This window comes from Nothobranchius furzeri, chromosome 2 (genome assembly GCF_043380555.1).
Source record: "Nothobranchius furzeri strain GRZ-AD chromosome 2, NfurGRZ-RIMD1, whole genome shotgun sequence".
Classification (NCBI taxonomy): Eukaryota; Metazoa; Chordata; class Actinopteri; order Cyprinodontiformes; family Nothobranchiidae; genus Nothobranchius; species Nothobranchius furzeri.
In genome coordinates, this window is record NC_091742.1 from 98,498,545 (window position 1) to 98,510,024 (window position 11,480).

Consider the following 11,480-nt stretch of genomic DNA (forward strand, 5'->3'; position numbering starts at 1 on the left):
GGAATGTTGTCATATAGAGTATTTGTTGATGCTGGCGGCCGAGCTCCGTGGAGGAACAAAGCTCTCAGAACACAAAAGAGGAACTGCAGGGTGGCAGAGACAAAATGGAGGAAAAACCAAATCACTATAAACTATCAGATATACAGAGAAACTCTAAAGTCTTACAACAACGCAGTAAGGAACTCAAGGTATGCATGCTTTTCCAAAATCATCTCAGGAAATAGGAATGATCCTAAAATCCCGTTTTCCACTATCAATAAAGTTTTTAACAAAAATAATACATTATAAAATATTATATTAAGTTATATTATCTAATATTTTATATAATATATTATAATATAATATTATAATATATTATATTAATTAAGTTATATTATTTAATATATTATACTATATAATATTATATAGTATAATATATTATGTTATATTATATTATATTATATTATATTAAGTTATATTATATAATATATTATATTATGTTATATTATAATATATAATATGTTAATATTATATTAAGTTATATAATATAATATGTTATATTATAATATATAATATTATTATATATTATAATATATTATATTAAGTTATATTATGTTATATTATATTATAATATATTATATCATTATATATTATGAAATTTAATGTTTGTTTATGCTTCTGGGTTCGTAGTGCCGTGGCCTGTTGTGTTTGTTCAATTGTAATCAAAGGACCTTATTGTCTCATCGCGTTCCTTGGATGACCTTTTATTTTGAAAGTGGGGGCCGGAAGTGTAACACTTTATTACCTTGACAGCATCGACCGCTGGGCTTCTGTGCGCTGCGCTGGGTAGCGCGGTCGGAGTCAGAAGAAGACAGGAGACAACATCTATGAGCGGGTCGCCCATCCATGGATCCTCCTCCTGTCAGGAGCAGCTGTTGAGGAGGAATCAGTGACTGGTCTGGTCTCGTTTCTGAACCATGAGGTACGGAGCGGTGGTTCTGGCGGCCGGACTCACGGGTCTGCTCAGCTTCAGCCTGCTCACGGTGGCCATCGGGACTGATTATTGGTACGTCATCGACGTAAACAGCCCCAACCACACAGGTGCGGATGAGCTGGGCTCCCACTCTGGCTTATGGAGGATCCATGAAGGTTCGTCCCTCCTGTTCACTAGAACATCATCAGTAATATAATCCATGTGAGTGACGTCATACTCCACCGAAGGCTTTTCCCTCGTGCTTGTGAGAGGCAGGCGCGTCACGTGGAAAACCTGGGTTTCAGATCCATCATGTCTGATTTCCTGTTGCAGCTTTCTGCTCCAATCATCAGCAGCTCCCGATGACTGGTGCAGGAACCGGATCGGTACCTGCACCACATCGGTACACTGGATTGGTACCTGAACCGGTTCAGTACCTGCATCAGATCGGGACCTGAACTGGATCGGTATACCGGATCCGTACCTGCACCTGATCGGTACCTGCACCTCACCTGCTGCTGTGGAGAAACCATGCAGCAGGTGCAGGAACTGGATCAATACCTGAACCGGATCGGTACCTGCACTGGATTGGTACCTGAACTGGATCGGTACCTGGACCTCACCTGCTGCTGTGGAGAAACCATGCAGCAGGTGCAGGAACCGGATTGGTACCTGAACCGGATCAGTACCTAAACTGGATCGGTACACCTGATCGGTACCTGCACCTCACCTGCTGCTGTGAAGAAACCATGCAGCAGGTGCAGGAACCGGATCAGTACCTGGACCGGATCGGTACCTGGACCTCACCTACTGCTGTGGTGAAACCATGCAGCAGATGCAGGAACTGTATCGGTACCTGCACCAGGTTGGTACACCGGATCGGTACCTGAACCAGATCAGTACCTGCACCGGATCGGTACACCGGATCGGTACCTGAACTGGATCGGTACCTGAACCAGATCAGTACCTGGACCGGATCGGTACCTGGACCTCACCTGCTGCTGTGGAGAAACCATGCAGCAGGTGCAGGAACCAGATTGGTACCTGCACCGGGTCGGTACCTGAACCGGATCGGTACCTGCACCAGATCGGTGCACTTTGGCTTCACACATCATGCTGTGATTGCTGTTCTGGTGCTGTTCATAGATGGTTCACTTCCTACCGCACAGACAGGAGTTTTATGGTGAGTTTGGATACCTGTTCCTCTGGGGTCCACAGCATCACTTGTGGTGTGCCCCAGGGTTCAGTCTTAGGCACAGTGCTTTTTAACCTCTATATGCTCCCTCTGGGCGGCGTCATCAGGAGACGCGGAGTGAATTTCCACAGTTACGCTGACAACACATCCTCACACCCAAAGCGTCAAATAATGACGCGTGTGACCAAGCGTCAAAATATGACGATCAGGGTGCCCCAGCGCATCGGGAGAGGACGCACAGGGACACGCAGGGACACGTGTCACCGGGGGGGCGTCAGTATCCGACGCCCCCCCGGTGACACGGACATTTGACGGTCTTGTGAACTACTTAACCTTCCCCTCACCCCCATCCTAACCTTAACTCAGTAATCTCCAAGTAAGCTTTGCATGCGCAACTTAGTTAAGGTTAGAATGGGGGTGAGGGGAAGGTTAAGTAGTTCACAAGACGGTCAAATGTCCGTCTCACCGCGGGCGTCGGACACCGACTCTCTGGCACAGCGTGCCCCTGCGCGTCCTATCCCGACGTGCTGGGGCACCCTGATCGTCATATTTTGACGCTTGGTCACACGTGTCATTATTTGACGCTTTGGGTGTGAGAATGTGTTGACGCTGATGACACACAGTTGTACATCTCCGTGTCTCCTGATGACTCTCGGCCAATGGACGCACTTTCAAACTGCATTTTAGACATTAAATCCTGGATGGCAGAAAACGTTCTCCAGCTCAACCAGGACAAAACTGAAGTTTTAGTCATCGGTCCTGAGGCCCAGAGAGAGAAACTTTTACCAAAATTACAATCTCTGTATTTTAATCCTTCCAGTGTTTCTTCTGTGGAGCCCTCTGCCTCGGGGCCGGGGGTCGGTGGCGGCGGCTGGGGCGCTCCTTGGGTAGTGCCCAGGTAGTGGTGGGGGTTGCCACCCTCCCTCCCACGGTGCCCTGTTTTAGAGGTTTCCCTGCCCTAACACAGCTGGATCACCTGCAGCAGCTCATCAGGCGCTGCAGACGCCTGTTAATCACCTGCTGATTAAAATCAGGTGTGTTGAAGCGGGAAAACCTCTCAAACGTGCTGGACAGCGGCTCTGGAGGTCCATACCCCGCTCTGGTGCATCCTGCTACAGTTGCACAGTTTCACACCTGGGTTGTGTTTCATTCGCCAGTAGCGTTGAAACGACGTGCTAATGGAACCAACCCTGCCTACGTCTTCAGCAACATGACCGCTTGACCAGCCGGTCATAAAGATCTGTCATCTGTGAATAAGTTAGCCTTGTTTTTCCACGGCACCTTCCTCGGTGTCACCAGTGTCTGTGGTTCTGCTGCGTGTAACCGTTACTTCTGACGTTCTCAGGGTCAAACCGGACTTCAGTCATCCCCTTCTTCACGGCGAACACCTCCAGCCTGTCCCAAACAGAAAGGCACCTTCTGGGTGAGTGCGTCTTCCTTCCTCTGAATGACAGAAACGGCTCGCCGTGATGTTTTAGTCAGCCGGATGCATGAACGAAAGTCCCTAGATCAGAGTCTGCAGACCCATCCTTGGCAGTGACGGCCTGAATGAAAGGATTTGATGACAGAGGTTATGTAGACGGGAGCACGCCTGCAGGCTAGTTACCCTGCCGGCGATAGAAGCAGCTGCCGCTCACAACACCGCGTACTCCTCACACGCATGTCTGCAGGCCTGCACGGCGTGGTGGTGATCCTGTTGCCTCTCAGCCTGGTCCTCTTGGTGATGGGATGGATCTTTGGACTCGTCAGCTCGTTGGCCTGCAGTCGCATGCTGCTGGCTGCATCAGCGTCCTACTTTCTCCTGTGCAGTAAGTCCACACAGACCTCCTGCCTTCCACGCAGGCCCTCACTGATGATCTGTGCATGCACCAACCTGCAGCTGTGTGTGTGTGTGTTACACCCAGGGTCGATTCCAGACGGCCATTTTTAACTATATTTATGACCTTTTGGTTATGAAACACCCAGTTTAACAGAGTTAGACATCAGATGGAACAGGTCCACCCAGAAGTAAAGCTTAAGGACTCGACAGACGCAGACCTGCAGACTCGGTGTGTACCGCCAGGGTCCGTGGGCCCAAGCACACCAGGCATGTCTCGGTTTTTGACGTACAGTTGCCGTACTTCCATGGCCGTGTTTAATTCCCAGTGTTGACTCCTCCTGGCCAGGATTGGCGTCTCTGGCTAAAATATCAAGTCAAACTCTTGTGGACTGCGTATCTTTGACTTCTTTCAGGTTTCGGCGAGCGCCTGGAGCTCCACGCGCTCGTCTGAACTTCTGAGACATCAGACGTTGATTCTCGATATAAACTAGCTTCTCGGTGGAGAACGTATCGACGTACCGGCGTAACGACGCTAACACGAGCAACACAGAAGCTAATAACTGCACCAGCCTCACGGTGAGAACCCGTTGCCCGGAGAGCCTAACCATTAACGCGTTGACTCTAGGAGAAACGGAGCTTCTCCCACTCCCACGCATCATCACTGAAAACACATCAACCATAAATAAAACCGGAGAAATCCTGCTTCAGTAACCGTCCTCCTGATGACAGCTGCTGTAAAGCCATCATGAAGGAGCTCTGATTACAAAAGTACAATCGTCAGCCTTTTACTGTCGGACCAATAAGAACGAGCCATAATTTAGCCAAACATCACGTCTCTGTTAGCTGGACGCTGAAGTCGGGTGTCTGAGGCCTCGCTGACCTGGTGCACCGAGCATCGCTACCAGCAGCAGCTCGCTCGCTGTTCGGGGTGCTGCTGTCTGTCGGTGAGGACTGAACCGCGGGGGGTATGGTGACTGAGGGGGTAAGGTGACTAGAGACCACCTAATGTGGAACAACAAGAAATTCCAATGCAACAACACAAAACACAGCAATAAGTGACTTTCTTTCACCTCACTGCTTCACACCCAGCTTTAAGGGATGGCCTGGGGGGTCAAACCACCAAGTAGCCCCCGACCGCAGCCGCAGCCACGAGGATGGGTCACAGATGTGTGATGAGCTAACGGGACTCTAACCCAGCGCCGCAGGCTTTAGCATGAACCTGTCCATTCCTGGGAAACCAGCTTCTGACCAACATGGTTTATGTGACGTGTTCCAAAACTGCTGTTGCTTTAGCATCCCCTAGCTACCACCTGGCTCCGCCCACGATGGCATCCTCAGTTTCCAAAAGGGTGCGATGGCCAGGAGCAGAATTCCCTGTCTTATCCTCGAGTCCCGGATTTGTCCAGCCTGGTGAACCGGACCAAATTCCTGCTTTGCAAAGTTTGGTCTGGGAACGCTCCATTGGAGACTCCGCAGCCCCTAGCAGCATTCTGGCTGGCCAATCACAGCTCTCTAGAGGGGTGACAAACTGATAGTGCTCTATCCGCTTTGTGGGCCAATCAGAGCCCTCTGTTTGTCTGGTGGGTGGGATGATGCAATAGAGAGGAACAAGATGGTGACAGCTCGTTTGAAACGGCTTTTACGTCATTTTGGGCGGTCTGGACTTTATTAGAACCGGGAGCAGACAGACGTGGTTAAACGTCAGCGGCGTGGAATGGCAGCGGAACGTCGCGGGCTCAAACAGAATCCAGTACAGTCTGTGGGGTGATGCAAACCAGCAGGAGTGTGTCCCTGAAGCACTTGGGATGGGACTTGGCTCTGTTGTTCCCCCCTGAGCCCACCCCACACGAGCAGAGGAAAACGGATGGATGCACCTTCACAGTGGTTCTTTTTGTGTGTCTGCAGGCGTTTTCACCCTGACGGGGGTCAGCGTCTACATAAAGTACTCAAACCTGGCCATGGAGGAGTTCCAGAGGATGGTGCTGCCAGAGAGCCTCGTCTACGTGCACGTGTCGTTTGGCTGGTCGCTGGCTGTAGCCTGGCTGTCCTACGGCCTGGAGGTGCTGACTGGTCTGCTGCTCATGCTGGCTGCCAGACTGACCCAAGTTAAGGGGAGTTATGATTCTGGTGTAGCCATCGCCATGCTGCAGTGAGGGCTTCAAACAGGTCAAGGATCTAAAACGCAGACAGCAGTAGCAGTGGGACGAGCGTAACTCCGAGCCAGCTGCAGGAATGTTACGATGTGGTCTGCTGCTCGTCTTTATTCCCCCGATTCAGCTGCATTAATGCAGCCTTGTTGCTTTATCACCTTGTTTGTTCCTTTTCATGAACAGGATTCAGCGCTGGGCTTCCCTCAGTGGGAACCACCACATGGACCACAGCATGCAAAAGTGTTCTGTCCTGCAGAACAGCAGATCTCTTCTGGAGGAGAAGAGCTCTGCACAGACTTGGCTGTGGGCTGGACCCTGGACAGGGCGAGCACTAGTCAGGGAAAGCAGGTGGAGATCAGCAGATATGCATGCTACCTGCCTGCTTGGTGCACGACGATGCTACACACTAGCATACAACCCGCGTTTTAATAGTGTTGCATTGTTCGTTGCTCTTTAACTGGTCACTTTTAACACTTTTAATCGGTACGACCATCTTTCCATTAGTTTCAGTCTTCGGTCCGTCCGGTTGCAGGTGAGCTCGCACGCCTTCTAGGAATTAAAGGGTGTGCTAGCACTAATGAAGGACGAAACCAGCTGCAATGCAGGTCATTAGTTTTATTGGATTTTGATTGATTGAGATGTTAATTTGAACTTTTAAAAACAATAACCAGAAATATTCAAATAGAAGAGAGAACAAGAGTCTTAGCCCAAAGGGAGTGGAAGAGGCCAGTGCTTCAGAAGCTAAAGGAGTTAGCTAACGCCACGCCACTACTCTGAGACGGGCACAGTCAGGTCCTAGCGGGACTAAAGGCAGGATCAGGAACACTAACCGGCTCCAGATGCATGATCCTGGAAGAGAAGGTCGGGGAATTAAACATCTGACAGGTGAGCGGAGCTCCTTCCAGTGGAAGTCCCACGGCCGCATTCGACTGCAGCCGGTAACCTGCAGGTCCGCAGCCTGATTAATGGGAACGGCGTTGTGATAAAAGCTTGTAATTAATTAGATCACACATTAATGCATGTTTGAAACACCGTTATCCATCACTCTAAATGAGCCACCAGCAAGAAGAGCCATCCAGAACCCTCGTTAGACCCAGTTTTAGGTAACCATTTGTGACCCTGACCAGAACCCATGGTGATGCTGTAGGATGTCTCTGTCCAACAGCCGTAGGTCCTGTGTGAGCTTTAACGCTGGTCACACCAGCACCGTGACTCTGATCTGCCTCACCGACGGGTGATGAAGCACCTCTTTATAAACGGACCGTCTCGTTGCTCAGCGATCCGTTCACAGCCCAGCTCGTCTGCCGCCGAGGCGCGTGTGGGACAGCTGTTTCCTCAGCCCGAGCCTCTGAACAGAAGCAAAACACCCAGGAGTCTGGCAGAAAGGAGACGGCGTGTTGTGTGTCGTTAAGCTGCAGCTGATTTCCTGGAACCTCTAGCAGCCTCATTATAGACTGGTTCTGCCTGGATTGATAAGCTAACAGCTAGTAAAAGTGGCATCAGCTCCAAGCCTCGTTCAGCCTGGCAGCCATCTTATATATGTGAACAGTCAGGCTAGCCCCATAGACAGAGCTCAGTTGTGTGTCAGACTCTATGGTTGTCTTTAAACGGTCTCTACATGCTATTGGATAACAAACAACATCACAGACTCACTGCTATGGAGGTCAGTCAACAAGACAGTCCGCCATACGCTGTTGACGAAGACACAAATACATCCTTTTTCTACATAAAGCCCAAGACTATAGTCCAACGTTGATGCCAGAGCTGTTTCTAACCAGCCCTGTCAGCTGTTCCACTCAGTCACATCATCCCACCCACCAAACCGATAGAGCACTGTGATTGAACCACCAACATAGAGCTGTGATTGGATGATTAAACCAACACAGCGCTGTGATTGGATGATTAAACCAACACAGCGCTGTGATTGGATGATTAAACCAACATAGCGCTGTGATTGGATGATTAAACCAACATAGCGCTGTGATTGGACCACCAACATAGCGCTGTGATTGGACCACCAACATAGCGCTGTGATTGGATGATTAAACCAACATAGCGCTGTGATTGGATGATTAAACCAACATAGCGCTGTGATTGGACCATTAAACCAATAGAACGCTGTGATTGGACCATTAAACCGATAGAACGCTGTGATTGGACCACCAACATAGCGCTGTGATTGGATGATTAAACCAACATAGCGCTGTGATTGGACCGTTAAACCGATAGAACGCTGTGATTGGACCGTTAAACCGATAGAACGCTGTGATTGGACCGTTAAACCGATAGAATGCTGTGATTGGACCGTTAAACCGATAGAACGCTGTGATTGGACAGTTAAACCGATAGAATGCTGTGATTGGACCGTTAAACCGATAGAACGCTGTGATTGGACCGTTAAACCGATAGAATGCTGTGATTGGACCGTTAAACCGATAGAACGCTGTGATTGGACCGTTAAACCGATAGAATGCTGTGATTGGACCGTTAAACCGATAGAACGCTGTGATTGGACAGTTAAACCGATAGAACGCTGTGATTGGACCATTAAAGCAACATATCACTGTAATTGGACCTCCATGCTAGGCTAGGCCTTGTCCACCAGAAGCAGTTAGTCTATCTAACACATACAAACAGCACCTTTATCCACAGTAAGTGTTGGAGGCTAACGCTGTAGCAGCTGCAGTCTGGATGTGGGGATGGTCTTCTTTGCCATGAGCACATAAATGCACCTGTAGCTCATTTGGTCGGTTCTCCTTCAAACTAGAGCCGAGTCTGAGGTAGGAACTGTAAACACAACAGCAGGTTGGGTGAATGGAGGAGTAACCCCCAAATTCCACTACCTCCGCTCCGCTCCGACACGAACGCCGGAGCAAAATCGGTCCCGTTGTAGTCAATCAGAGCAATTCCACTACTGCGGCCGTGCTCCGGCAGTGCGGCGCCGTGCGCCGCCCTCTGTTCCGGCGTCCGGCAAAAATAGAATCGATCCTATTTTCGTCGGACGCCGCAGCACCTCCGCAGTAAATGGACAGAAATCACAACGACCCAACAGGAAAAGGAGCAAGCACAATTTCAGTTTTTCACAATAAATCGATAAACAAAATGCGTATTTTGTTTCATATGCACAAGTTTAACAACTTTTAACAACTATCAATGGCGGCTGAAGTTTAAATGCACAAAAATAAGCCATAAATACAGTTTCTACTATCAAAGTAGTCACACTTTGTTGATCCAAACACTGCTGATCTCTCAACACAAATGATGGGCAGATTAAACAGTTCATGCCGATGCTTCTCCCACACAACGGGTGTTTGGATCTAACTTCCGCGTTTATTGCTCGGACTGTATCGCAAGATCTCGAAAATCCTGCGCATGCTTGTTTGCCCCCCTCAGGTCTCCGCACCGGAGCGGAGCCGTTGTAGAGCGGGTACCAGTAAAAATTGAGTTCGGAAGCGAGCGGCTGTGGAAGGCGGGGGCGGACCGGAGCGGAGGTAGTGGAATTTGGGGGTAAGAACGGAGAACCCGGTCGTAGAGGATGTTGTCTCTGATCTCACACCAGTCTCTCTCCTGGGAGTCCAGAGTGTGGTGTTTGTTCTCCAGCCTCGTCTGAAGCTCGACAGCTTGTGATTGCTAGGCTTTAGTGGAGGAAAGAGCCCTTCAGCAGCAGCAGGTAAACTTGTGTGATGAGGTCATCTACTGGACCAGAGGTGGAGCTATGACATCGTTGTTCTCAGAGAGTTGTGTGTCAGCAGAGGAACAACTCTCGTCTCAAAATGCCCGACTGGTTCATGCAAAAACACTTTTATTTGAAACGACTCGGTAATTTCCATGGTGGGTATTTGCTGCACTAGTTAGCAGCATCTGGTTCTGATAGAACAACTGGTCTCAGACTAGCTGTTAGCACGTCAGTCAGCTCTGAACCGAGCCGTCTGTGCTGCAGCTCCTTCGCCTCCAGCTTCTCCATCAAAGCGCGGATGCTGAAGAGGAGAGGGTGACAACAGCAGGACCGCTCCAACCCCACCTTCATGAGACATAACTCAGTCTGCTCTCTGGGTCCGGCTGCTGTCACGACCCGTTTCCTCCATCGGAGTCTTGCTGCAGATGATGTATAAAAACCGAACTGTCTAAACGGGATTTCCACCTGCTGTATTCAGGCGAGTGTTTTTGTAACATAAAGTTGTGACTTTCATCAGATTCTGCAGTCTTAAGCATTTAAAGCACAAATGTTACAGCCAGCAGCGACGTGTAGCCCTCCTGGTGCATGCAGGGGTCCGGCCAGGCAGAACACTTCTGCTGAAATAAAAATGTCAAATCAATAAAATGTAAAGCAGCTGACTGGTGTCGGTGCAGGCTCCTTGTGTTCTGGTTGTTTCTAAGCTTCTAGTCAGGCTGCCTCCACACCTAGCTAGGGAAGTGAGCTACGTCTGCGAAGGAGGGGAGGGAGGAAGTGTGTGTGTGTGTGTGTGGGACTGTAAATGGGCTCATTCCCGTGACCTTCATCGAGGGAGATGTTTTATTTACAACGATGTTCTGCTGAGCTGTGGTGGCCTCATGGAGGGGGCCATCGTCTAGCACACTGCTGCTAACCACTTAAACATTCTCCCTCTCCTGATAATAACTTTTTAACACTCTTTGATGTTGGATGTGCTACTACTAGTTTACCCGTTTAATTATAGATCTACTAGGATAAATACTATAAAGTTTATCTCTCACCAAATAGAATATTTACTAAGAAATCACAATGTAACCACAGACACATGACTTGATAAACACTCACTGGCTCTTTTATCGGGTCCACCTCGCTAGTACCGGGTTCAACCCTCTTTTGCCTTCAGAACTGCCGTAATCCTTCGTGGCCCGGTCCAGGCCAAAAGTGTGGACACACCCTCTCATCCAGTGTGTTGTCTTTACCTTCATGACCGTTCACATGGGGAGATTCTCACTGAAGGCATAAAAACTATGAATGAACACATGAGGAGTTGCGTACTTAACCAAAAAAGGTGAAATAACCGAAAACGTGTTTAATTTTCTATTTTCTTCTACACAGCCGCCCTTTGCTCTGATTCCTGCTTTACACACTCTTGGTATTCTCTTGATGAGCTTCCAGTTGTAGCCATTCATTCATTTATAGAGCACCTCCCACAACCTTCAGCAGAAGCCCAAGGTGCTGAACGCATCAATAAAAACAATAGAAGATAAAAATAAAAACAGATGAGAGCAATGGATAAACAATTCAAATCAGGACTAAATTGCAGACCCGGTGGTGAAAAAGCCTGGACGTAATAACGGACCTTCAGACGGGTCTTCAAACTCTGAAAGGAAGCCCGACAGTCAAAGGTCGACGTTCCACTGTAAAGTGGGAGC

The 11,480-nt window shown here is 49.0% G+C and overlaps 2 protein-coding genes across 3 annotated transcripts in view; both read left to right on the forward strand.

Moving 5' to 3' along the window:
• The window catches only part of LOC129162178 (oocyte zinc finger protein XlCOF6), an 849,318-nt gene that overhangs the window by 336,943 nt on the left and 500,895 nt on the right, over positions 1 to 11,480 (forward strand). The window lies entirely within an intron of this gene.
• Positions 957 to 10,448, forward strand: LOC107372881 (transmembrane protein 235). Of its 2 annotated transcripts, XR_011519176.1 has the most exons (5): positions 957 to 1,128; positions 3,493 to 3,570; positions 3,818 to 3,955; positions 5,872 to 8,921; positions 9,608 to 10,448. XR_011519176.1 is itself a non-coding variant. In XM_015941080.3 (4 exons), exons 1-4 carry the CDS (start codon positions 957 to 959, stop codon positions 6,117 to 6,119), a joined length of 636 nt encoding a protein of 211 aa, XP_015796566.1. In that variant the 3' UTR covers positions 6,120 to 10,448. The 2 variants fall into 2 exon arrangements, 1 of the variants encoding a protein (XP_015796566.1); XM_015941080.3 differs by having other exon boundaries at positions 5,872 to 10,448.

Coding starts and splice junctions, on each gene's coding strand:
- LOC107372881 (XM_015941080.3), top strand. CDS start 957: ATGAGGTACGGAGCGGTGGTTCTGGCGGCCGGACTCACGGGTCTGCTC. Junction 3,571..3,817: donor AACAGAAAGGCACCTTCTGG/GTGAGTGCGTCT, acceptor GCATGTCTGCAG/GCCTGCACGGCGTGGTGGTG. Junction 3,956..5,871: donor GTCCTACTTTCTCCTGTGCA/GTAAGTCCACAC, acceptor GTGTGTCTGCAG/GCGTTTTCACCCTGACGGGG.